At 44.9% G+C, this 23,709-nt stretch overlaps 1 protein-coding gene across 1 annotated transcript in view; it reads left to right on the forward strand.

The window, feature by feature from the left end:
* Nucleotides 1-14,092, forward strand: part of CDC25C (cell division cycle 25C) — a 56,901-nt gene extending 42,809 nt beyond the window's left edge. Inside the window, exons 8-14 of the mRNA XM_030828631.1 lie at nt 6,927-7,073; nt 8,311-8,412; nt 9,797-9,859; nt 12,095-12,193; nt 12,733-12,866; nt 13,230-13,341; nt 13,520-14,092. Coding sequence (XP_030684491.1) covers nt 6,927-7,073; nt 8,311-8,412; nt 9,797-9,859; nt 12,095-12,193; nt 12,733-12,866; nt 13,230-13,341; nt 13,520-13,669 — 807 coding nt within the window. The 3' untranslated portion in view covers nt 13,670-14,092. The remainder of the gene's footprint in view (nt 1-6,926; nt 7,074-8,310; nt 8,413-9,796; nt 9,860-12,094; nt 12,194-12,732; nt 12,867-13,229; nt 13,342-13,519) is intronic.
* The last annotated feature ends 9,617 nt before the right edge of the window (nt 14,093-23,709 follow it).

Raw genomic sequence — 23,709 nt, forward strand, 5'->3', positions numbered from 1 at the left:
TTTGTATTTTTAGTAGAGATGGGGTTTCATTCTGTTGGCCAGGCTGGTCTCGAACTCCTAACCTTAAGCGATCTTCCCGCCTCAGCCTCCCAAAGTGCTGGAATTACAGGGATGAGCCACTGCGCCTGGCCTTTTTTTTTTTTTTTTTTTTTTTTCCCAGACAGAGTCTCCCTCTGTAACCTAGGCTGGAGTGCAGTGGTGTGATCTTGGCTCACTGCAACCTGCGCCTCCCAGGTTCAGGCGATTCTCCTGCCTCAGCCTCCCGAGTAGCTGGGACTACAGGCACCCGCCACCACGCCCAGCTAATTTTTGTAGAGATGGGGTTTCACCATGATGGCCAGGCTGGTCTTGAACTCCTGACCTCAGGTGATCCGCCCGCCTCAGCCTCCCAAAGTGCTGGGATTACAGGAGTGAGCCATCACACCTGGCCTATTTAATTTTCATAAATTTGTGAATTTTCCAGATTTTTTCTGATAACTGATTTCTAATTTTATTCCATTGTGGTCAGAGAACATATTTTGTGTGATTTCAAAATCTTTTTAAATTTATTGAGGCTTATTTTATTTTATTTTATTTTATTTTTTTAGAGGGAGTCTTGCTCTGTCACCAGGCTGGAGTGCAGTGGCACTATCTAAGCTCACTGCAACTTCCGCCTCCCAAGTTCAAGCGATTCTCCTGCCTCAACCCCCTGAGTAGCTGGGACTACAGGCATGTGCCACCACGCCCAGCTAATTTTTGTATTTTTGGTAGAGACAGGATTTCACCATGTTGGCCAGGATAGTCTCGATCTCTTGACCTGGTGATCTGCCCGCCTCAGCCTCCCAAAGTGCTAGGATTACAAGTGTGAGCCACTGCGGCTGGCAAGGCTTATTTTCAAGCATATTGTCTATTGTGAGAATGTGCCATGTGTACTGGAGAAGAATGTGTATTCTATGGTTGTTGGGTAGAGTGTTCTCTAGGTGTCTGTTAGGTCTGGTTGGTGTATAGTATTGTTTAAATTAGTTTTTGAGGTTTCTAAAAATGGTATCACTGGGTGTGGTGGCTCATGTCTGTAATCCCAGCACTTTGGGAGGCTAAGGCAAGAGGACATTCAAGCCCAGGAGTTCACAACCAGCCTGGGCAACAAAGAGAGACCTTGTCTCTATGAAAAAAAAAAAAAAAAATGCAAGGTGTGGTGGTGCAAGCCTGTAGTTCCAGCTACTTGGGAGGCTGAGGTGGAAGGATCACTTGAGCCTGGGTTGTCGAGGTTGCAGTGAGCTGTGATCATGCCACTGCACTCCAGCCTGGATGAGAGAGTGAGACCCTGTCTCAAGAAAAAAAAAAAAGGTACCATACTAAATGTGGCTGACTTGTTGTTCACTGGCTGCCTTGTTGTTCTCACCTAGAGCCGTTGCATTTGTTGTTCCTTCATCCTAGAACTTTCTTCCCCAAGGCAATGCATGATTTTCTTCCTCATTTCAGTCTCATCTCTGTGCATATGTCTTATAAGGACCTTTCCTGACAGACTTCCCAACCCCTGTGTTTTTCTTTTCATCCTTCCTTGTTTTGATTTATGCCATTTATCACTGTGTGAAAAAGTACAGAGTATATTTATTAGTCTACTTCTTTGTCTCTTTTACTTTTGTGTTCATTGCTATGTCACCTAGTAGGTACTCAAAACGTATCAAGCTTCCAAATGTGAATTTGGAAGTTCTGAAGTCAGAGCAGAGGACTTGACTAAAGATAGAAATTTGGGAATCATTAGCTTAGAGTGAAAATTTAAATTCATAGGTAGAAGAAATTACCTATGGCTAGAGAGAGGAGATAAAAGAGAAAAGGGCTAGGGCCTAGCCCTGATGAATCCAACATCTATTAGAGGTTTGATAGGTAAGGAGGCCTAACAAAGAAAATTGAGAAGGAACAGAGGAGAGGGCACAGAGGTAGAAACATCATAGTTCTTCTAGTGTATGGGGCTGCCTGTACTAGAAATAAAGAACTAGGCCGGGCGCAGTGGCTCATGCCTATAATCCTAGCACTTTGGGAGGCTGAGGTGGTCGGATCACTTGAGGTCAGGAGTTCAAGACCAGTGTGGCCAACACGGTGAACCCTGTCTCTACTAAAAATACAACATTAAAAAATAATAATAATGGCCGGGCGCGGTGGCTCATGCCTGTAATCCCAGCACTTTGGCAGGCTGAGGCAGGCGAATCCCGAGGTCAGGAGATCAAGACCATCCTGGCTAACATGGTGAAACCCCGTCTCTACTAAAAATACAAAAAAATTAGCCTGGCGTGGTGGCGGGCGCCTGTAGTCCCAGCTACTCGGGGGAATGAGGCAGGAGAATGGCGTGAACCTGGGAGGCAGAGCTTGCAGTGAGCCGAGATCGCACCACTGCACTCCAGCCTGGGTGAAAGAGCAAGACTCCATCTCAAAAAAAAAAATTAATAATAATAATAATAAGATAAAAACACAAAATTAGCCAGGCATGATGGCGCACGTTTGTGATCCCAGCTACTCAGGAGGCTGAGACAGGAGAATCACTTGAACCTAGCGGGCAGAGGTTGCAGTGAGCTGAGATCGTGCCATTTTGCTCTAGACTGGGCAACACAGCCAGACTCTGTCTCAAAAAAATAAAATAAATAAAAATACAAAAATTAGCCGGGGGTGGTGGTGCACGCCTGTAATCCCAATTACTTGAGAGGCTGAGGCAGGGGAATCACTTGAACTCAGGAGGTAGAGGTTGCAGTGAGCTGAGATCGTGCCACTGCACTCCAGCCTGGGTTCCAGAGGGAGACTCCATGTCAAAAATAAATAAATAAATAAATAAATAAATAAATAAAAATAAAAGAGTAGGAGGTGCCATTAAAGCCATCAAAAATGGAGTAGCTAACTTAATGGAAGCCGACATGAGGTTCAGAAAGATAATGTGGCTAGAGAAGTGACTGTCAGATGCTGCAACATGAAGGCTGTTGATAGCCTTGACAAGAGCAGAAGAGTGGTGCAGACAGAAGCCGGGTTGGCTTATGTGTACTCAAGAGTGTGCAGGCCAGTTTATAAAATAATAATTATTCAATTCAGCTTATAAAATAATAATTATTTAATTAAGCCTTTTAATAGAATCTGCAGGTTGAATCTAGTAAGTTTCCCTCCCTTCTTTTTGGCTTTCTCAGTGTTTAAAAACTCCCATATTTGGAAACTCCCTAGTGATTCCTTAAAGATTGAAAATGGGTAGATGTTGAATGCTATCTAAGCCAGATGATCCTGGGATCTTCCCACACCAGCTTCTGGGAACTGGGAAACTTGTAACTAGCTAGACAGAACTAAAGTACCGTCTTCATCAACTCTCCATGACCTAGCACTTATATTCTTTGCAATCAGTTGACATTTATTTTCATATAAGTATATAGGAAAGAAGTAGCTTGCTCTTTCCTTTTTTTTTTTTGAGAAAAGACAGGGTCTTGCACTATCACCCAGGCTGGAATGCAGTGGCACGATCACAACTCACTGCAGCCTCAACCTCCTGGGCTCAATCGATCCTTCCACTTCAGCCTCCCAAGTAGCTGGGACTACAGTTGCACGCTACCACATCTGGCTAATTATTGTATTTTTTGTAGAGACAAGGTTTCACCATGTTGCCCAAGCTGGTTTTGAACTACTGGACTCAAGCGATTCGGAATCACCTTGACCTCTCAAAGTTAGGATTACAGGTGTGAGCTACCATGCCCGGCCACTGACAAAGCAGTTTCTGTTTGTGAAAGTAGTTTTCTGCTATCATTTATTTTTGACATCTTGTCCTTGGACTATATGAAGATGTTAATCACCTTAATTATCACTATATTAGCTACCAGAAACCTAAAACACTGGCACAAGAGAATAGAGATTTGAGAAATAGACCTATGCATATATGTAATTGATAATTCAGCCAAGATACAAAATAATCAAATGGAGAAAGTACAGTCTTTTTAACAAATTGTGCTGGAGCAATTGGAAATCCACATGTTAAAAGATAAAAGTACTTTAACCCATACCCTACATCATATATTAACACAAAATGGATCATAGCTCCAAATCTAAAACTTTAAACCATAAAGCATCCGAAGAAAGGCCTGGCACGGTGGCTCATGCCTGTAATCCCAGCACTTTGGGAGGCCGAGGCTGGTGGATCACCTGAGGTCAGGAGTTCGAGACCAGCCTGACCAGCATGGTGAAACCCCATCTCTACTAAAAATATGAAAATTAGCTGAGCAGGGCCGGGCACGGTGGCTCATGCCTGTAATCCCAGCACTTTGGAGGGCCGAGGCGGGCAGATCATGAGGTCAGGAGATCGAGACCATCCTGGCTAAGATGGTGAAACCCCATCTGTACTAAAAATACAAAATATTAGCTGGGCCTGGTGGTGGGTGCTTGTAGTCCCAGCTACTCGGGAGGCTGAGGCAGGAGAATGGCATGAACCCAAGAGGCAGAGCTTGCAGTGCACCGAGGTTGCGCCACTGCACTCCAGCCTGGGTGACAGAGCAAGACTCTGTCTCAAAAAAAAAAAAAAAAAAAATTAGCTGAGTGGTTGGGCATGGTGGCTCACACTTGTAATCCCAGCACTTTGGGAGGCCGAGGCAGATGGATCATGAGGTCAGGAGTTCGACACCAGCCTGACCAACACGGTGAAACCCCGTCTCTACTAAAAATACAAAAATTAGCTGGGTGTGGTGGCAGGCGCCTGTAATCCCAGCTACTCAGGAGGCTGAGGCAGGAGAATCGCTGAAACCTGGGAGGTGGAGGTTGCAATGAGCCGAGATCGTGCCACTGCACTCCAGCCTGGGTGACAGAGCTAGACTCCATCTCAAAAAAAAAAAAAAAAAAAAAAAAAAATCAGCCGAGCATGGTGGTCGGCACCTGTAATGCCAGCTACTCCAGAGGCTGAGGCAAGGAGAATCACTTGAACCTGGGAGGCAGAGGTTGCAGTGAGCCGAGATCATGCCACTGCACCCCAGCCTGGGCGACAGAGTGAGACTCTGTCTCAAAAAAAAAAAAAAAAAAAAAATCCAAAGAAAACGGAGACAATTTTTGTGACCTTGAGTTGAGCAAAAATGTATTAGATACAATGCTTAAAAATGGATACAGACTGGGCGTGGTGGCTCATGCCTGTAAACCCAGCACTTTGGGAGGCCAAGGCGGATGGATCACTTAAGCCCGGGAGTTCGGGACCACCCTGGGCAACATGGTAAAATCCCGTCTCTACAAAAAATACAGAAATTGGCTGGGCATAGTTATGCACACCTGTAGTCCCAGTTACTCAGGAGGCTGAGTTGGGAGGATCGCTTGAGCCTGAGAGGCAGAGGTTGCAGTGAGTTAAGATTGTGCCACTGCACTCCAACCAGGGTGACAGAGCGAGACCCTATCTCAAAAAAAAAAAAAAGTTTCAATTAGCTAATTAATTCCAAACTCATAGTAATATGGCTGTTAGCATAATTATTATGGTGTGTTCTAGAGAAGCCCCTTTTGAAATCCTCATCTAGCTTTCCCCTGCCTTCTCAGGAAAATTGAAGTTATATGAAGTCCTGTCTGTCATGGAGACCAGGCACCCTACTCCTCAGTGCCTCACCACACCTCCTTTCCTACCCTACCTTTGGTTGATCCATTCATGCATCACTGGCTTCGTGGCCTTGACTGTATCTCTTGGCTTCTTCCTTTTGGGCTTTGGCTCCTGCTACTGCCTAATTATTTCTCCATCTTTCAAGCTAGGTTACCAAGAGAGGGAACCTGATTGGCCTAGATTATTTTGCCTATTCTAGACCACTAAATAGATGTGTTCAACCAGCAATGTGGTCCAATCATTAGTGTCTGGGGGGTAGGGTGGATGGAGACATAGGACGATGTTTGGAAGGAGTCTAAGGGGAAAGGTATAGAATATTGGTACGTATAATGTGGACTGTACCATCAGCTGGTACCACGAATAAGAGATAGGACCATGTGTGTGATAAACAACATAATATCCATAGTTGTCATAAAGCAAAATGTTATTCTTATTTTCTTCTTCCAGAAACCACTGATCATCAAGCTGCCTTCCAGTTATGGCTCTCCTATTATAGCCCCCCTCCTAAATCAGTCCATAACAGGTAGTGGATAAGTGTTTAGAGAGGGAGTTTTTGCTATTTTCTAGGTGAGAGGTAGAGATCTCAAAGTACGTGGCAACAGAGGCTAGAATTGTGGATTAGTTGGAAGGTGTTATCAGAGGTCATTTGATAGACCCTTGACTCTGAATATAGCACCCAAACCATGCCTTTCAAATAAACAACAGTCTATCCTCTTATACTTTAATCTGTTCCTGTGTAAGCAATTCTCAAGGCTAGTTCTTCATGACATTTGAGCCATTTTTTTTTCCCTGATGGGTTTCATAGTATCCATCCTATAATGGTCATCATGCTATTTGATTTTAGTGTGTCCTTTTTTCTTGCATGATGCTTCTTTTGCTATTTTTCTTCTTGGCTTTTCATCTTTAGGTTTGCTGAGGTCCTTAAATCCTGATTGTCAGTGTCCTAGGATCCCAGAGACAAAATGGACTTATGTTTTTTGGTTTTTTTTTTTTTTGGTCACATAACTGGAGGGACTGAGCTTGTGTTTGCTTTCTGTTAGAAGAACTGGTGCATCTAAGACAGTCAGCTGCAGAATTTGGTTTGGCTAGTTAAGACGTCGTGGAGATGGAATATCATGCAGTCCAGGTAGAAAGATGTTAACAGGCCTAGGAAGACAGGTTGCCTACCCAGGGCTTCTCAAACTTGAGAAATCACCTGGGCATCTTGTTAAAATGCAGATTTTAATTCAGTAGGTTTGAGGTGTGGCCTAACATCTGGAAATCTGCATTTCAAAGAAGCTCCTGGGAGATGTTGTTGCTGCAGGTCTGCAGACACACTTGGAGGAGTAAGAACTAGGGTTTTAATATTCCCAAACAGGTGAGCAGAAGCGGCCTATATCGCTCCCCCTCGATGCCAGAGAACTTGAACAGGCCAAGACTGAAGCAGGTGGAAAAATTCAAGGACAACACAATACCAGATAAAGTTAAAAAAAAGTATTTTTCTGGCCAAGGAAAGCTCAGGAAGGTAAGAACTTTTTAAGATGAAAATCTTGTTCATCTTCTATCTCATGTCTTTGCTTTTCTGGTATGAGGATTGTTTTATTATGCCTTTTTTGTCTTCTTCCTCTTTACTTTTACTTTTTCCTCTTTGTTCTTTCCATCTTTCTGTCTTTTCTACATCTGTATCCACATGTGAAATATACATATATATATAAAATATTTATATAACATAGATATATAAAGTATATCTATATTGTACTTTTAGAAATGTTGTCATAGGCCGGGTGCAGTGGCTCACGCCTATAATCCTAGCACTTTGGGAGGCCGAGGCGGGCGGATTGCCTGAGCTCAGGAGTTCAAGACCAGACTGGGCAACACGGTGAAACCCCGTATCTACTAAAATACAAGAAATCAGCTGGGCGTGGCAGCATGTGCCTGTAGTCCCGGCTACTCGGGAGGCTGAGGCAGGAGAATCGCTTGAACCCGGGAGGTGGAGGTTGCAGTGAGCCAAGATTGTGCCACTGCACTCCAGCCTGGGCGACAGAGCAAGACTCCATCTCAAAAAAAAAAAAAAAAAAAAAAAGAGAAATGTTTTCATCATACTGTCTTCCAAACCCTTTTTCTTAAGATCTGAAAGAATACAAGGGAACTTTGGTATGGATATTTTACTGCTGTTTTACAAGCAGTCTGACAGAAACAACATCATATAGCAGGTTGGTTTTGTGGAAAGCAACTTGTGAAAAACTTAGCCTTTGTCCTTTACCCTCCCCAACTTTAAAAAAATTCTAAACAGATGGGAGGATCACTTAAGGCCAGAAGTTCAAGACCAGCCTGGTCAATATAGCATGACCCCATCTCTAATAAAAAATAATAATAAAAGAAAAAATTAAAATTCTAAATATCTGGATATTTTATAAAATCAACTTATTTATTTATTTATTTATTTTCCCCTGAAATGGTGTCTCACTCTGTCACCCAGGCTGGATTGCAGTGGCATGATGTTGACTCACTGCAGCCTCAATATTTATTATTAAAAATAATAAATAAATAAATGGAGTCTCACTCTGTCTCCCAGGGTGGAGTGCAGCAGTGTGATCGTAGCTCACTATAGCCTTGGCCTCCTGGGCTCAAGCGATCCTCCTACCTCAGCCTCCCAAGTAGCTAGGATTACAGGTATGCGCCACCATGGCCCACTCCATCCACTGGTTTTTAAACCTTTAACATGAGGACTGGGTGTGCGGTGGGAATCTTGTCATCTTCAGGGCTTACGTTTAAAGAAGACAGTCTCTCTGTGTGACATTAATATCACTCAGATGCTGGAGGAAGATTCTAACCAGGGGCACCTGATTGGTGATTTTTCCAAGGTGAGTTTGGCTACACCCATCCTGTATTTCAGTGAGTCATTTTGGATCTGAATCTTCTCTGTTTGCAGAGAATGCCTGGTGTAAATATGCATCCTCACTGAGTACTCTTTGATAACCTGACAGTGCTCTAGTGGTAGATCCAGGCCCTAAGCCTTTCCAGAGAGAAAGTATTTCTTATTCTTCTGGGAAGATCCAGAACAGAGGGGAAAGTATGAGACTTTTTACCTTTTTTCTGTTTAAAAACATATTTTAAAATTATGTAAATAATACTTGGTTGTTACAGAAAAAGTAGAAAATGAAGAAATTTATCCCAAACTTTATTAACCAGTGTAATATTGCTTAGTATGTACTCTTTTTTCCCCCCTACTGTTTGTGTAATTGCAGAAGGTACATATTCTTACAGATTTTTTTTCTGTGTTTTCACAAACACATATACAAATACAGTTTTTGCTTTTCTACAAAAATAGTTTATATTGTTTTGTTATCTGTTGTTTTTCCTCTCATTTAATAATTATATCAGGAGCATCTTTTTTCATATTAATAAGCAGTTATGCTTCATTCTTTCTTTTTTTTAAGATTCAAGGTCTTGCTCTGTTGCCCAGGCTGGAGTAGATTGGCATGATCATAGCTCACTTCAGCCTCGAGCTCCTGGCCTCAAGAAATCCTCTCTCGCCAGGCGCGGTGGCTCACGCTTGTAATCCCAGCACTTCGGGAGGCCGAGGCGGGCGGATCACGAGGTCAGGAGATCGAGACCACGGTGAAACCCTGTCTCTACTAAAAATACAAAAAATTAGCTGGGCGTGGTGGCGGGCGCCTGTAGTCCCAGCTACTGGGAGAGGCTGAAGCAGGAGAATGGCGTGAACCCGGGAGGCGGAGCTTACAGTGAGCCGAGATCGCGCCACTGCACGCCAGCCTGGGTGACAGAGCGAGACTCCGTCTCAAAAAAAAAAAGAAAAAGAAAAAAAAAGAAATCCTCTCTCTCCTTGGCTTCCCAAAGCACGGAGGTTACAGGCATGAGCCACCATGCCCAGCCCATTTCATTTTAATAGCTCCATATTATTTCTTTTTTTTTTTTTGGCTACTCATAATTTCTTCATAAATCCCTTCTTGTAAGATACTTAGTTTTACAATTTTTTCTTATGAATGATACCAAGATGAACATGTTTGTAGAGAAATCTAAAACTTCGTACATATCCTTGATTTCTTCTTTAGGATCAGTTCTTAGAAATGGACTTGGTGTATATGCACTTAATAGAGACATTGATTTTTTTGAAGGCCTCTGGGGTTTTAAGGGTCACTTGGAAAGAAGGACAAAATAAGGGTCTTTGATCTCAAACTTGGGTGTGGAATACTTGCTGTTATTTCGGCTCCTGTGTATTTCTAGGTATGTGCGCTGCCAACCGTGTCAGGGAAACACCAAGATCTGAAGTACGTCAACCCAGAAACAGTAAGCAGATTTCTGGAGATGGTAACTGGTTACATAAGCTACCATCTGGTCTCTTCTGTCCCTAAAATCCCCATTTCCATTTGTATTTCTTTCACTGTGTTCACTCACATAGGCTCCTTATTCAACTGAAGCTATATTGAAGGACTCATTTTTTTCCCCATTCTTCTCTCCCTTCATTTTTACTTAAACAAATGATACATAGTTGTTGTAAAAGGGAAAAAGGGAGGGGTCAGGCATGGTGGCTCATGCCTGTAATCCTAGCATTTTGGGAGGCTGAGGCAGGCAGATCTCAGGCACTTGAGGCAGGGAGTTCGAGACCACCCTGGCCAACATGGCGAAACCCCATCTCTAATAAAAATACAAAAAAATTAACCAGGTGTGGTAGTGTGTGCCTGTAATCCCAGCTACTTGGGAGGCTGAAGCACAAGAATTGCTTGAACCCCAGTTGGGGAGGTTGCAGTGGGCAGAGATAGTGCCACTGTACTCCAGCCTGGGCAACACAGCGAGACTCTGTCTCAAAAAATAATAACTACTTAAGAAAAAAGGGAGAAAGAAAGGAAAATACAAAATCACACACAAAAAATGGTCTCAATTAAGGTCTCAATTAGGGTGACCATGCACCCTCGTTTACATTTTACAGTCCTATTTTCGTCTATTAGTGAAGGTAATTGTTAATAGTGTTTGCTTTCATTCTCAAAAGTCTCCCAGTTTGTACAAAAATCATTTGGTCACCATACCCACAATCTCATCGCCAGAGATAACCACTAGTAATATTTTCCTATGGCCTTCCAGATTTTATTTTATTTTATTTTATTTTTAGACACGGAGTTTCGCTCTTGTTGCCCAGGCTGGAGTGCAATGGCACAATCTCGGCTTACTGCAACCTCTGCCTCCCGGAGGTGATTCTCCTGCCTCAGCCTCCCAAGTAGCTGGGATTACAGGTGCCGGCCATCACATCCGACTAATTTTTGTATTTTTAGTAGAGACAGGGTTTTGCTATGTTTCAAACTCCTGTCCTCAGGTGATCCACCCTCCTCAGCCTCCCAAAGTGCTGGAATTACAGGTGTGAGCCACTGCGCCCAGCCCCAGATTTTATTCCAGCATATGTTTTATAGAAATGGGATCATGGGCCTAGCACAGCGGCTCACACCTGTAATCCCAGCACTTTGGAAGGCCGAGGCAGGTGAATCACCTGAGGTCAGGAGTTCGAGGCCAGTCTGACCAACATGGAGAAACCCCGTCTCTACTAAAAATATAAAATTAGCTGGGTGTGGTAGCGTATGCCTGTAATCCCAGCTACTCGGGAGGTTGAGGCAGGAGAATTGCTTGAACCCGGGAGGCAGAGGTTGCGGTGAGCCGAGATGGCACCATTGTACTCCAGCCTGGGCAACAAGAGCGAAATTCTATCTCAAAAAACAAAAAAAAGGATCATGATGAATGTATAGTATTGCAATTTGCTTAGTAAGACATTATAGACATCTTTCTATATCAATAAGGTATCTATATTATCATTTTAATGGCTATATGATGCTGCTCTATTCTACTGACATGTACAATTTATTTTACCAAACCCCTATTATTGAATATTGAAGTTATTTCTAATATATTGATAATATAAAACAATGCTGAGATGAATATAATTGTGCCTACATCTTTGTGTACTTTTCCTGTTTACTTAAGATGTTAGAAATTGCTGAGTCAAAGTGTGATTACATTTATTTGTATATGTATTTACAAAGTTCCCTTCAGAAAGGCCGAACCAATTTGCACTCCTACAAGTAGCTTCAGTTTCTTCCTTCCTTTAGGTATCAACCTTTCCCTTCCATATCGTTTCCTGAATGACTTTACTTTCTTCCTTTTTGATGGCGGGTAGGGAACCATTTTGCATTTCTTCCTGCAATTTCAAGATCTCTAGCTGCTGCCTCTGCCACTGCAGAAGTCCTTGGGCATCTCCTGATTCCAGCCATGCCTGTCCCCAGATGGGTAGCCTGAATATGGTTTTCCTTGGTATCTTGTCAGTGCCAGCTATTTTGGTTCTCTAAAAGGGCCACTTCCTGTTTCATTCTCTTTTGTGGAGTGGGGCTGAATCATTGCCACATATCAAATATGGAGTGACTTTGGAGGCTGGACATACAGCGGACATAGCAGGAGTATGCTTGTAAGGAACTGTGTCATTGACCCTTTTCTCCCTCAGAGTGGCAGTGAGCAGAATATTCAGTCAATGTTTCTGTCCAGGTGGCTGCCTTACTGTCGGGGAAGTTCCAGGGTCTGATTGAGAAGTTTTATGTCATTGATTGTCGCTATCCATATGAGTACCTGGGAGGACACATCCAGGTGAGACGACATTGTGGCCATTAGTAGGGGAGGGCTGGAGATAACTCTTTATTGAGAAAAGTCTGTGGACAAAGGGGCCTATGAACTCTAGAATCAGGACAAAGATTACATATTTGAAGCACCTCAAGGCTGAGGTCCTCATTGTTTTAATTCTGTATACCTTAAGCAGCTTACTTTCCCTTTCCCTCCTAGATCTATCTCCCTCTTTTCTGTAGGAGCCAAGGGGTCCTACCTAGAAATAAAAACATTAATCCAAGGACTGAAGCACTTTGCAAACACTTAACTATTCGTGAACATTCCTCGCAGTGATCCCTCTACTTCCAGTGGTTCAGGTCTATGAACATTTATTGACCATCTACAAGCTCTATGCCAGGCATTCAGGGTATATACTGAGATATACTTAGACCCCTGCCCTAAAGGTGCTTATAGTCCAGCTTTTCTGGTCCACATTATCCCAGGTTGGCGTCTCAGTCATTTCTAAGTATTGGCACTGTCTATAAGCCCCTGAGGAAATACTTACTAAAATTCTTCTTCTACAGGGAGCCTTAAACTTGTATAGTCAGGAAGAACTGTTTAACTTCTTTCTGAAGAAGCCCATTGTCCCTTTGGACACCCAGAAGAGAATAATCATCGTATTCCACTGTGAATTCTCCTCAGAGAGGGGCCCCCGAATGTGAGTGTCTAAATGGGGTCTGGCGGGTGATGGAAATGGATTTCGAGTTGGACTTCCCACACCAGTTCAGACACAGACTGACTGGATTCTACAGTTTGAAGAATGTTAGGGAGGTTGAAGGGAGACGTTTCTAAAATTGGAAAGTTTGAAACAATAAAGGAAAAGGGATGGAGAATGGGGCCGCAGTGGAGGAAAGGAGGAAGGATGGTACTACTTGGACCTTTTTTTGCAAACACAGTGAGATTGGAAGGTCCTTTTTGAGGTTGGCAATAGTCTATTCCTCTCCCCCCTCCCCAGTGAATGGCCCCTGGGATCCTGACCTTGTTTCTTTCCACCCCACCCATCTCTGGGTTCTCTCTAAAGGTGCCGCTCTCTGCGTGAAGAGGACAGGTCTCTGAACCAGTATCCTGCATTGTACTACCCAGAGCTATATATCCTTAAAGGCGGCTACAGAGACTTCTTTCCAGAATATATGGTAAAGGGTGGGGCATGCAGGGAGCCAACTTTAATACACAACTCCTAGGGCCTGCAAAGCCTTCAGAGAAGAAACTGCTGCTCCTCCTTAGCCACTGCCAGCAGCAGCATCTCTATTATCCTTCGTAGGTAGAGTTCAGGAGTCTAGAGAATCCCTTTCTCTGTTCCTTACCTTTCAGGAGCTGTGTGAACCACAGAGCTACTGCCCTATGCATCATCAGGACCACAAGACTGAGTTGCTGAGGTGTCGAAGCCAGAGCAAAGTGCAGGAAGGGGAGCGGCAGCTGCGGGAGCAGATTGCCCTTCTGGTGAAGGATGTGAGCCCATGATAACATTCCAGCCACTGGCTGCTAACGAGTCACCAAAAGACACTGCAGAAACCCTGAGCAGAAAGAGGCCTTCTGGATGGCCAAACCCAAGATTATTAAAAGATGTCTCTGCAAACCAACAGGCTGCCAACTTGTATCCAGGCCTGGGAATGGATTGGGTTTCAGCAGAGCTGAAAGCTGGTGGCAGAGTCCTGGAGCTGGCTCTATAAGGCAGCCTTGAGTTGCATAGAGATTTGTGTTGGTTCAGGGAACTCTGGCATTCCTCTTCCCAACTCCTCATGTCTTCTCACAAGCCAGCCAACTCTTTCTCTCTGGGCTTCTGGCTATGCAAGAGCGTTGTGTACCTTCTTTCTTTGTATTTTCCTTCTTTGTTTCCCCCTCTTTCTTTTTTAAAAATGGAAAAATAAACACTACAGAATGAGAGGTGTGATTGTGAGCCTAGCCTGCTCCTAGAAGATCTGTCTACAGAGGAGATCACCAAGTTACACTACTTCAGACATACTATCTTTATTCATAGCTGAGGCCAACATGCTTTTCTCTGAACTAGTAATTCTTAGGCTGTGGCTCAAACCTGTAATCCTGGCACTTTGGGAGGCCGAGGCGGGTGGATCACTTGAGGTCAGGAGTTCGAGGCCAACCTGGCCAACATGGTGAGACCTCATCTCTACTAAAAATACAAAAATTAGCCAGGCATGGTGGCATGTGCCTGTAGTCCCAGCTACTAGGGTGGCTGAGGCAGGAGAATTGCTTGAACTCGGGAGGTGGAGGTTGCAGTGAGCCAAAATCCATTGCACTCTAGCCTGGGCAACAGAGTAAGACTCCATCTCAAAAAAAAAAAAAAAAAAGAACCAATGCTCTGGAATTAAGATAAGCCTTTCAAACAGTTTTCTTCAGCAATGTCCTAGGCTTTCCTTTCCTAGATCATTCCATGGTATGAGTTACTAAAAGTGCACCACGGACTCAGCAGCATGTGGTATCTAGACATTCTCTAAGGCAAATGACAGATCTCAGCTGGGCTCAAAGATTCCCTCTTGGCAGTGGCTCACACCTATAGTCCCAGCACTTTGGGAGGCTGAGGCTGGTGGAACACCTGAAGTCAGGAGTTCAAGACCACCCTGGCTAACATGGCAAAACCCCATCTCTACTAAAAATACAAAAATTAGCCAGGCGTGATGGTGGCCGCCTGTAATCTCAGCTACCCGGGAGACTGAGGCAGGATAATCACTTCAACTTGGGAGGCGGATGTTGCAGTGAACAAGATTGTGCCACTGCACTCCAGCCTGGGTGGCAAAGCGAGACTCCATCTCAAAAAAAAGTTCCCTATCTATAGCCTCAGGGGGGTTTTGACTTTTAAGTCTTTTCTCCACTCCATTTCACATCTCACGAAGACAAGTTTTAGGATTTAGGATGGTTGGAAGTAGAGATTTGTGATATATGAAGATAGGACTAAAACAAAGCAAGATCCATTAGACTTCAGGAAGATTTTTAAACTGTATTCTTCTGCAGATGCCAGGGTTTCCTTTCTTGGAGCTTTTTAATATGAATAGGCCTTTATCTGTAGTAAGGTGTGGCCCTACTTGGTCTTGGGTGGCAGTAGAATTGACTGAACATTGTCATTCTCTGGTATTAACCTAGTAGGACTGATAGCCCAGGACAGAACAGGACGAAGCCCTCTACAGCCTAGGCTGAGATAGAATAGAGACAAACATACCCTCTTCCCAGGCTCTGGAACAGAGACACTTTTTTAAAGTGAGTGGGAGGGAAGGGGGGTTGTAGCCATAAGGCGGCCCATGCATGTGCCTGAGTGGTTGGACTGGCTTTTAATTTTTTTATTTGACAAGGTTTGCACATGCTCTTGCCCTAGAGTGTCACATGCATGCTTCACAGCAGAGGGCACTGCTGTTTTCTCCAAGCCATCCTGCTGAAGTCTGTAGCTTCCATTCCTAGCTACTGCCTGTCTGTCAAAAAGGAAGCTGCCTCTGTGGCCTTCTCCCTAATCCCTTGAACTCAAAGCCCAAAAGGTCTAGGGGAAAGAGAAAAGCTGCTGCTACGTTAGGTGGAGATGGCCAAAGGAAAGATGCTGCTCCTCCGCCCCACCCACACACGTGCCCCTATAGGAATTCCTAGTAGCCAGAAGAGAAAACTGCTTGAAGCACCTCTTCGAAGTGTGAGGAGAGGTCCTTAACTCAATGTCTACCCTAGTGGGTCATTTCCATTTCCTGATAATTCTCCCCAGAAGGGTAGAACCAAGTCCCAACATGGATAGAGATTGATGTACATGTGCCCACTAGTCAGTAGTATTAAGTGGAAATTCTGAGTTGCAAAACAAAAAACTAAGGCTTAATTATCTTCCTTATGGAAAATTGTATTTTCGCCAAAGTCAACATTTTTTTGTATTTTTTATTTTATTTTTTTTGCGACAGAGTCTTGCTCTGTCACTAGGCTGAAGTGCAGTGGCGTGATCTCAGCTCACTGCAACCTCTACCTCCTGGGTTCAAGTGATTCTCCTGCCTCAGCCTCCCAAGTAGCTGGGATTACAGGCACGCACCACCACGCCTGGCTAATTTTTGTATTTTTAGTAGAGACGGGGTTTTACCATGTTGGTCAGGCTGGTCTCGAACTCCTAGACCTCGCGATCCACCCGCCTCGGCCTCCCAAAATGCTGGGATTACAGGCGTGAGCCACAACGCCTGGCCTAATATAAGCCTACTGATTTCTTGTAATATCCTCTCATTGTATAGGGACTATATGATTTGATTCATGTTATTTTCAGGAATAACAATAGTAGCTGACATTTTTCAGGTGCTTACTGCATACAAGACTATCTCTAAACTCATATATATATATAATATATATACACACTAATTTAATTTTCACAAGCCTGTGAGACAGGTATTCATTATTATGTGCATTTCTTTATGAAGATAAAGAAATTGAGGAACAGAGGGATTAACTCTTTTATTTTTTATTTATTTTTTTTTTGAGACAGGGTCTCACTTGTTGTCCAGGCTGGAGTGCAGTGGTACAATCTCAGCTCACTGAAACTTCCACCTCCCAGGCTCAAGCAATCCTCTCACCTCAGCTTCCCGAGTAGCTGGGACTACAGGCATCTGCCACCACACCTGGATAATTTTTGTATTTTTTTTCTAATTTGAATTTTTTTTTTTTTATTTTGAGATGGAGTCTCGCTCTGTTAACAACCTGGATTGTAGTGGCGTGATCGGCTCACTGCAACCTCTGCCTCCCAGGTTCAAGAGATTCTCCTGCCTCAGCCTCCTGAGTAGCTGGGACTACAGGCATGTGCTACCACGCCCGGCTAATTTTTTGTATCTTTAGTAGAGTAGGGGTTTCACCATGTTGGCCAGGCTGGTCTCGAACTCCTGACCTCGTGATCCATCCGCCTCAACCTCCCAAAGTGCTGGGATCACAGGTGTGAGCCACCGTGCCCAGCCCTCTCCCTTCTAACTTTCATGGAGGCAATCTGAGCTCTAGTCTTCAATTGGAGCCTCCCAAAGTGCTGAGATTACAGGCGTGAGCCACGGCACCTGGTCAAGTAATAAGATCACAAAGCTAATTAATGGTGGAGTAGGGATTTGACCTAAGACAGCATGGCTCCAGAACCTGTCCACTTCATGGATTTTGCTGTTACCAAACCTTCATCAAAGAACAGTGTGCCTGGCCAGGTGTAGTGGCTCACATCTGTAATCCTAGCACTTTAAGAGGCCAAAGTGGGAGGATCCCTTGAGACCAGGAGTTTAAGACCAGCCTGGGCAACGTAGCAAGACCTCATCTGTATAGAATAAAAATCAACTTAGCTGGGCATGGTGGTGCACACTTGTAGTCATAGCTACTAGGGAGGGTCAGGCAGGAGGATGGCTTCGGCCCAGGAGGTTGAGGTTGCATTGAGCTATGATCCATCCACTATACTCTACCCTGGATGACAGCAAGACCCTGTCTAAAAAAAAAAAAAAAACCAATGTGCCTTTCCAGAGTAGGCCCTGTATTGGGTGTTAAATCTATAAGAGCCTCAATGGTAAGCTCTTGAGAATTTAGGGCCATAAGGGTTGCTTTGGCTTGAGAGATAAGGATATGAGCAGGCACTAAAATCCCAGCCCAGAGACCTCAATATGAGGCTGTGTAGGGGGTGTGCTCAGCATTGGTGTCCTTGCACTGGTATTTATTCATCAGGAGGTAAAGTAATATTGAACAGAAATCTTTTGAGCTAAAAACTGCTTCTTGAGGCTGGGTGCTGTGGCTCATGCCTATAATCCCAACACTTTGGGAGCCTGAGGAGGGCAGATCACCTGAGGTCAAGAGTCTGAGAGGAGCCTGGCCAATGTGGTGAAACCCCGTCTCTACTAAAAATACAAACAGGCTGGGCGTGATGGCTCACACCTGTAATCCCAGCACTTTGGGAGGCCAAGGTGGGCGGATCACGAGGTCAGGAGATTGAGACCATCCTAGCCAACATGGTGAAACCCCGTCTTTACTAAAAATACCCAGCTACTCGGGAGGCTGAGGCAGGAGAATTGCTTGAACCCAGGAAGTGGAGGTTGCAGTGAGCCAAGATTGAGCCACTGCATTGCAGCTTGGTGACGGAGACTCTGTCTCAAAAAAAAAAAAAAAAAAAAAAATTAGCCAGGAATGGTGGCAGGCACTTGTAATTCCAGCTACCAGGAGGCTGAGGCAGGAGAATCGCTTGAACCTGGGAGGTGGAGGTTGCAGTGAGCTAAGATCACACCATTGCACTCTAGCCTGGGTGACAACAGCGAGACTGTATCAAAAACAAACAAACACACAAACAAAAAACCTGCTTCTTGGGCTGGGTGCAGTGGCTTAAGCCTATAATCCTAGTACTTTGGGAGGCTGAGGTGGGAGGATTGCTTGAGTCCAGGAGTTTGAGACCACCCTGGGCAATATAGTGAGACCTCTGTCTCTACAGAAAATTTAAGAATTAGCCAGGTGTAGTGGTGCGTGTCTGTAGTCCCAGCTACTCAGGAGGCTGAGGAGGGAGGATTGCTTGAACCCGGGAGGTGGAGGTTGCAGTGAGCTGAGATTGCACCACTGCACTCCAACCTGAGTGACAGAAGGAGACCCTGTCTCAAAAAATATACATAAAAAAATTTTTTTTGAAATTACTTCTTGTCAATCTCAGCCCAGGACCTGGGTGACCTCTGCCATAGAGAAGGGAATGTATTAAGCCATTCTTCCTTTTCTATAAAGAAATACCCTGTAATCCTAACACTGGGAGACCGAGGCTGGAGGATCACTTGAGCCTAGGAGTTCGAGACCATCTGGGCAACATGGTGAAACCCTGTCTCTACGAAGAATTTTTTTTTTTTTTAAGATGGAGTTTCACCGGGTGCGGTGGCTTACGCCTGTAATCCCAGCACTTTGGGAGGCTGAAGCAGGCTGCTCACCTGAGGTCAGGAGTTCGAGACCAGCCTGACCAATATGATGAAACCCCATCTCTACTAAAAATACAAAAATTAGCCGGGCATGGTGGCATGTGCCTGTAATCCCAGCTACTTGGGAGGCTGAGACAGGAGAATCACTTGAACCTGGGAGCTGGGAGACGGAGGTTGCAGTGAGCCGAGATTGCGCCATTGCACTCCAGCCTGGGCAACAAGAGTGAAACTCCGTCTCAAAAAAAAAAAAAAAAAAAAAATGGAGTTTTGCTCTTGTTGCCCAGGCTGGAGTGCAATGGCACAATCTTCGCTTACTGCAACCTCCGCCTCCCAGGTTCAAGTGGGAGGATCACTAGAGCATGTGAAGTTGAGGCTGTGGTGAGCCACGATTGCACCACTGTGCTCCAGCCTGGGCAATAGAGTGAGACCCTGTCTCAAAAAAAAAAAAAAAAGAAAGAAAGAAAAAGAAAAAAAATACCTAAGACTGGGTAATTTTTTTTTTTTTTTTTTTTGAGACAGAGTCTCACTCTGTTGCCCAGGCTGGAGTGCAGTGGTGCGATCTCGGCTCACTGCAAGCTCTGCCTCCTGGGTTCACACCATTCTCCTGCCTCAGCCTCCTGAGTAGCTGGGACTACAGGCGTCTGCCACCACGCCAGGCTCTTTTTTTTTTTTTTTTTTTTTTTTTTCATTTTTGGTAGAGATGGGTTTCACCATGTTAGCCAGGATGGTCTCGATCTCCTGACCTCATGATCCGCCCGTCTTGGCTTCCCAAAGCCAAGGATTACAGGCGTGAGCCACTGCGCCCAGCTTTTTTTTTTTTTTTGGAGACAGGGTCTTACTCTGTCACCCAGGCTATAGTGTGGTGGCATGATTGTGGCTCACTGCAACCTCTGCCTTAGCCTCCCAAGTAGCTGGGACTACAGGCCAACACCACCATGCCTGGCTGACCACCATGCTTGCCTGGGAGACTGAGCAATTTATAAGGAAAAGAAGCTTAATTAGCTCATGGTTCTGCAGGCTTTATGGGAAGCATGGTGTTGGCATCTGCTCAGCTCCTGGGTGGGCCTCTGGAAGCTTACAATCATGTCAGAAGGTGAAGGAGAAGCAGACATGTCACACATCCAGAGCAGGAGCAGGAGAGGGAGGGAGTTATGGGAGGAGGTGCCACACACTTTTAAATGACTGGATCTCTTGTGAGCTCAGTGACAGCTCACTTATCCCCAAGAGAATGGCCTAAGCCATTCATGAAGGATCCACCCCCATGATCCAGACACCTCTCACCAGGCCCCACCTCCAAAATTAGGGATGACATTTCATTATGAGATTTGGGTGGGGACAAATATCCAAACTATATTAAGGAGGAATATTTCTCTTTCTTTATCAGGAGTATAAAGTAGGAGGCATGGGGGATTCTCTCCCTGTTCTGTTCAGGCATAGGTTAAGGAAACACCAATTCCTTTAAACATATGCATCTGGAGTTGTCAATTCTGAGTATCACAGTTATTAAAATATGACACAGTCCCTGCCCTCAAGAAATTGACAAGGTAGAAAAAAAATGGTTCTTTTTGTTTCCATCCCTACAAGCACTTTGGTCTAGTAGTATATTCAGCAAAAGGAGCAAAAAGTGCCACTTCCAGCTCCAAATCAGCAGGTCAGGTGGTGGGGTCTGGCCAAGTTCACACACAGAATAATTAACTCCTGCATGCTACCTGGGATGATATTTATTCAATGCTTGCTATATGCCAGGTATAATGCTATGCCTTCTTTTTTTTTTTTTTTTTGAGTCGGAGTCTTGCTCTACTGCCCAGGCTGGAGTGCAATAGCGTGATCTCGGCTCACTGCAACCTCCGCCTCCTGGGTTCAAGCAATTCTCCTGCCCCACTGAGCCTCCCGAGTAGCTGGGAATACAGGCGTGTGCCACCATGCCCGGCTAATCTTTGTATTTTTAGTAGAGATGGGGTTTCATCATATTGGCCAGGCTGGTCTCGAACTCCTGACCTCGTGATCCGCCCGCCTTGGCCTCCCAAAGTGCTAGAATTACAGGCATGAGCCACCGCACCCGGCCTACACCTTCATTTAAATACTATACTCATTTAATTCTCACAACTGTTACGTGAAATAGATACTATTATCCTTAATTTTACAGGTGAAGAAATGGAAGCACAGAAAAATTAAGTGACTTGCCCAAGGTCATCCAGCTATTGTCGGCATTTGAATCTAGGCAGTCTGTAAAGCTTGTGGTCTTAACTATTTATTATACTGCTAACATCCCGGATTAGGATAGCAGCAGGAATTAAAGCTCAACGGAGAGAGAGAGGACTTGAGAGAAGGTAGAATCCATGTAATCTGACCATAAGAGGAGAAAATTGAGATTACAAGTGAAAGTGGAATAAGATACAGGGTCTTTGGGCATTTGAGATGCAATCAGTGGATTGTAACACCCTCCCCGAGCAGGATTTTTGTCTTAATCATTTTGCACCTAGCATAAAGCTGGGCTCGTAATCAGTCTCAAAAGACATTATTGAATTGAATGATGGCTGAGTAACATCATCTCTGTAGAAAGGACTGGCTCATTTGTCATTGTCCACAAGGGGCAATGCTGCTTATCTAGCAGGTGTTGGCAGTCACAGAGGACATGGTTGGTGGAGAGGGTGTGCTGGAGGGCTGTCAATATTAGTCTTGGAGTCATATTTATTTGCAGAGGCTTCTCCAATCCTCATTAAAGGCCCAATGATATCAGGCTCTCCACCCCTGTACCCAGACAGAAATATGCACCAGGCACTTTATTTTCTCTCATGAAAAGGCTGGCCTGTTACAGGTGGGATTGGTCATTGCTCCCAGCCCATCAGCTTGACACTGCATTCTTGGTCTATTCTGTGGGGACAGCCCTGGAATAGACACTGAGTATCTATCAGAGTAGGCACCCTGAGCAAACTTCCTTTCCCAAACCCTCTTCCTGCCCCAACTTGATTTGGCTTGGTGGCTGGAGGAGGGGGAGGGCAGAAGAGATACCCCTTGACCACCTCACATCTTTGTTGGTTCATGGGTCTGAGCCCTTTCCTATCATCCCAAACAGCCTGGAATTGTTACATTTTGCTTTTTAAATTCCTTTTTTAAAGTATTGTCAGTTTCAAAAAAACAAAAACAAAAAATGATTGTCTGCCTGTAATAGCAGGTGTGAGAGAAAATGAGGTGCCTGGACCATATTTCTCTCTGGCAATGGGGTAGAGGGCCTGATCATGGGGCCTTTAATGGTAGCCCCCCAGCTTCATGTTCCCTAACCTTTCTGGAGAGGAGGGCTTGGGAAAGGCACAAGGAGATAGGGTGGAGCTGGGGGAAAACAGTCCTTGTACAAAAGCTGAGTAGCCAGATGTTCACTTTTACAGCTCTTCTGTAAAACTGGCAGGGCAGATATAGATTAAAACGAAGGACAAACTCCATTTAAAGTGCATTACAGCTCAGGAACCAGCACCCCCTGGGCAGGAGAAGGGAGGGAAGGGCACAGAGGCCACATCAGTCTCCTTCCTTATCTAGGGCCACATGTCTCTCTCCTAGCTTTGCCAAGGGTGATTTACACCCCCAGCTGGAATGACTCTCTTTCTGGGCTGATTACATCGGCAAATGCCCCCCAGAGGCCACAGCAGGATGGCCATATTCAGAAGCAGCAGCCAATAAATCTCAGAGGTTTATATTGCGATTCTCAGTACTCCCCACTGGCCCTCTGCCAGGCTGGCTGTGGAAGTAAGGAGGGGGTCAAGTTAGAGGGTTAGGGGATGAAACCCTCCACTTCCTTTCATCACCCTCTTCTCCTTCTCTCTTTATATGCACTGCTTAGTTCTCATTCTTCCAAGCCATTCTGCTTCTGGCTTTATCCTGGGATCTTGTGGGAATCAGGCCCAGGCCCAATAAATACCCTTATCCTTATGGGTAGACGTGCTGTGTTCTGGGCACAGATGTGTTTCTACCTAGTTGTGTAATCCTGATAGAGTAGCTTGCTCTCTGAAACTCTCATCATGTAAAAAGGATGGGCTCCTAAATGGTCTCTGCAGGCACCTTCCTCAGTGAGCTTTGGTCCAAGGAAATCTCTATTTAGTGGAGAGTTTAATCTTCCATCTTCCCTCATGACACCATCGGGGCTGAATTTTGGAATATAATGCCCCAGGTCTGCTCCCCCAGCAAAGCCATTCCACCTGTCTGCGACCCATCTTTGCAGAATCTTGAGCTTAATAACCACCCAATCTTACCCTAGAAGACACTTAGGGGAAAAAACGAGATCATAGATGTGCAAATTCTAAGAAAAACAACTAGAAATGCAAGTGCCCTTGTGTTGCCTTGTTCAAGTTTTGTTACAAAATCTCTTTTGTGGCGGTGTCTGTTCTTTGATGTGTGGGTGAGTGGGATCCGGAAAGTGAGAAAGGGTGCTTTTCTTGGAGAAATATTTGGTTCTCCTAGATGGCGAGTTTCCAGCGGCAGTTTCCACAATGTCTTGCTAGGCGAAGTTGTCAGACAGCAGGTGGGCCGCCTCGGGAAGAGCAACCTCTTCCGCGCCAAGCCCGGCGGCTCCCGGGGCGCCGGCCCTCCCTCGCCCCCACCCCCGCCGTCCCTCGGTCCAGCGCTTGAGGCGCGTGGTGC

Source organism: Nomascus leucogenys, chromosome 2 (genome assembly GCF_006542625.1).
Source record: "Nomascus leucogenys isolate Asia chromosome 2, Asia_NLE_v1, whole genome shotgun sequence".
In the NCBI taxonomy this organism is placed as follows: domain Eukaryota; kingdom Metazoa; phylum Chordata; class Mammalia; order Primates; family Hylobatidae; genus Nomascus; species Nomascus leucogenys.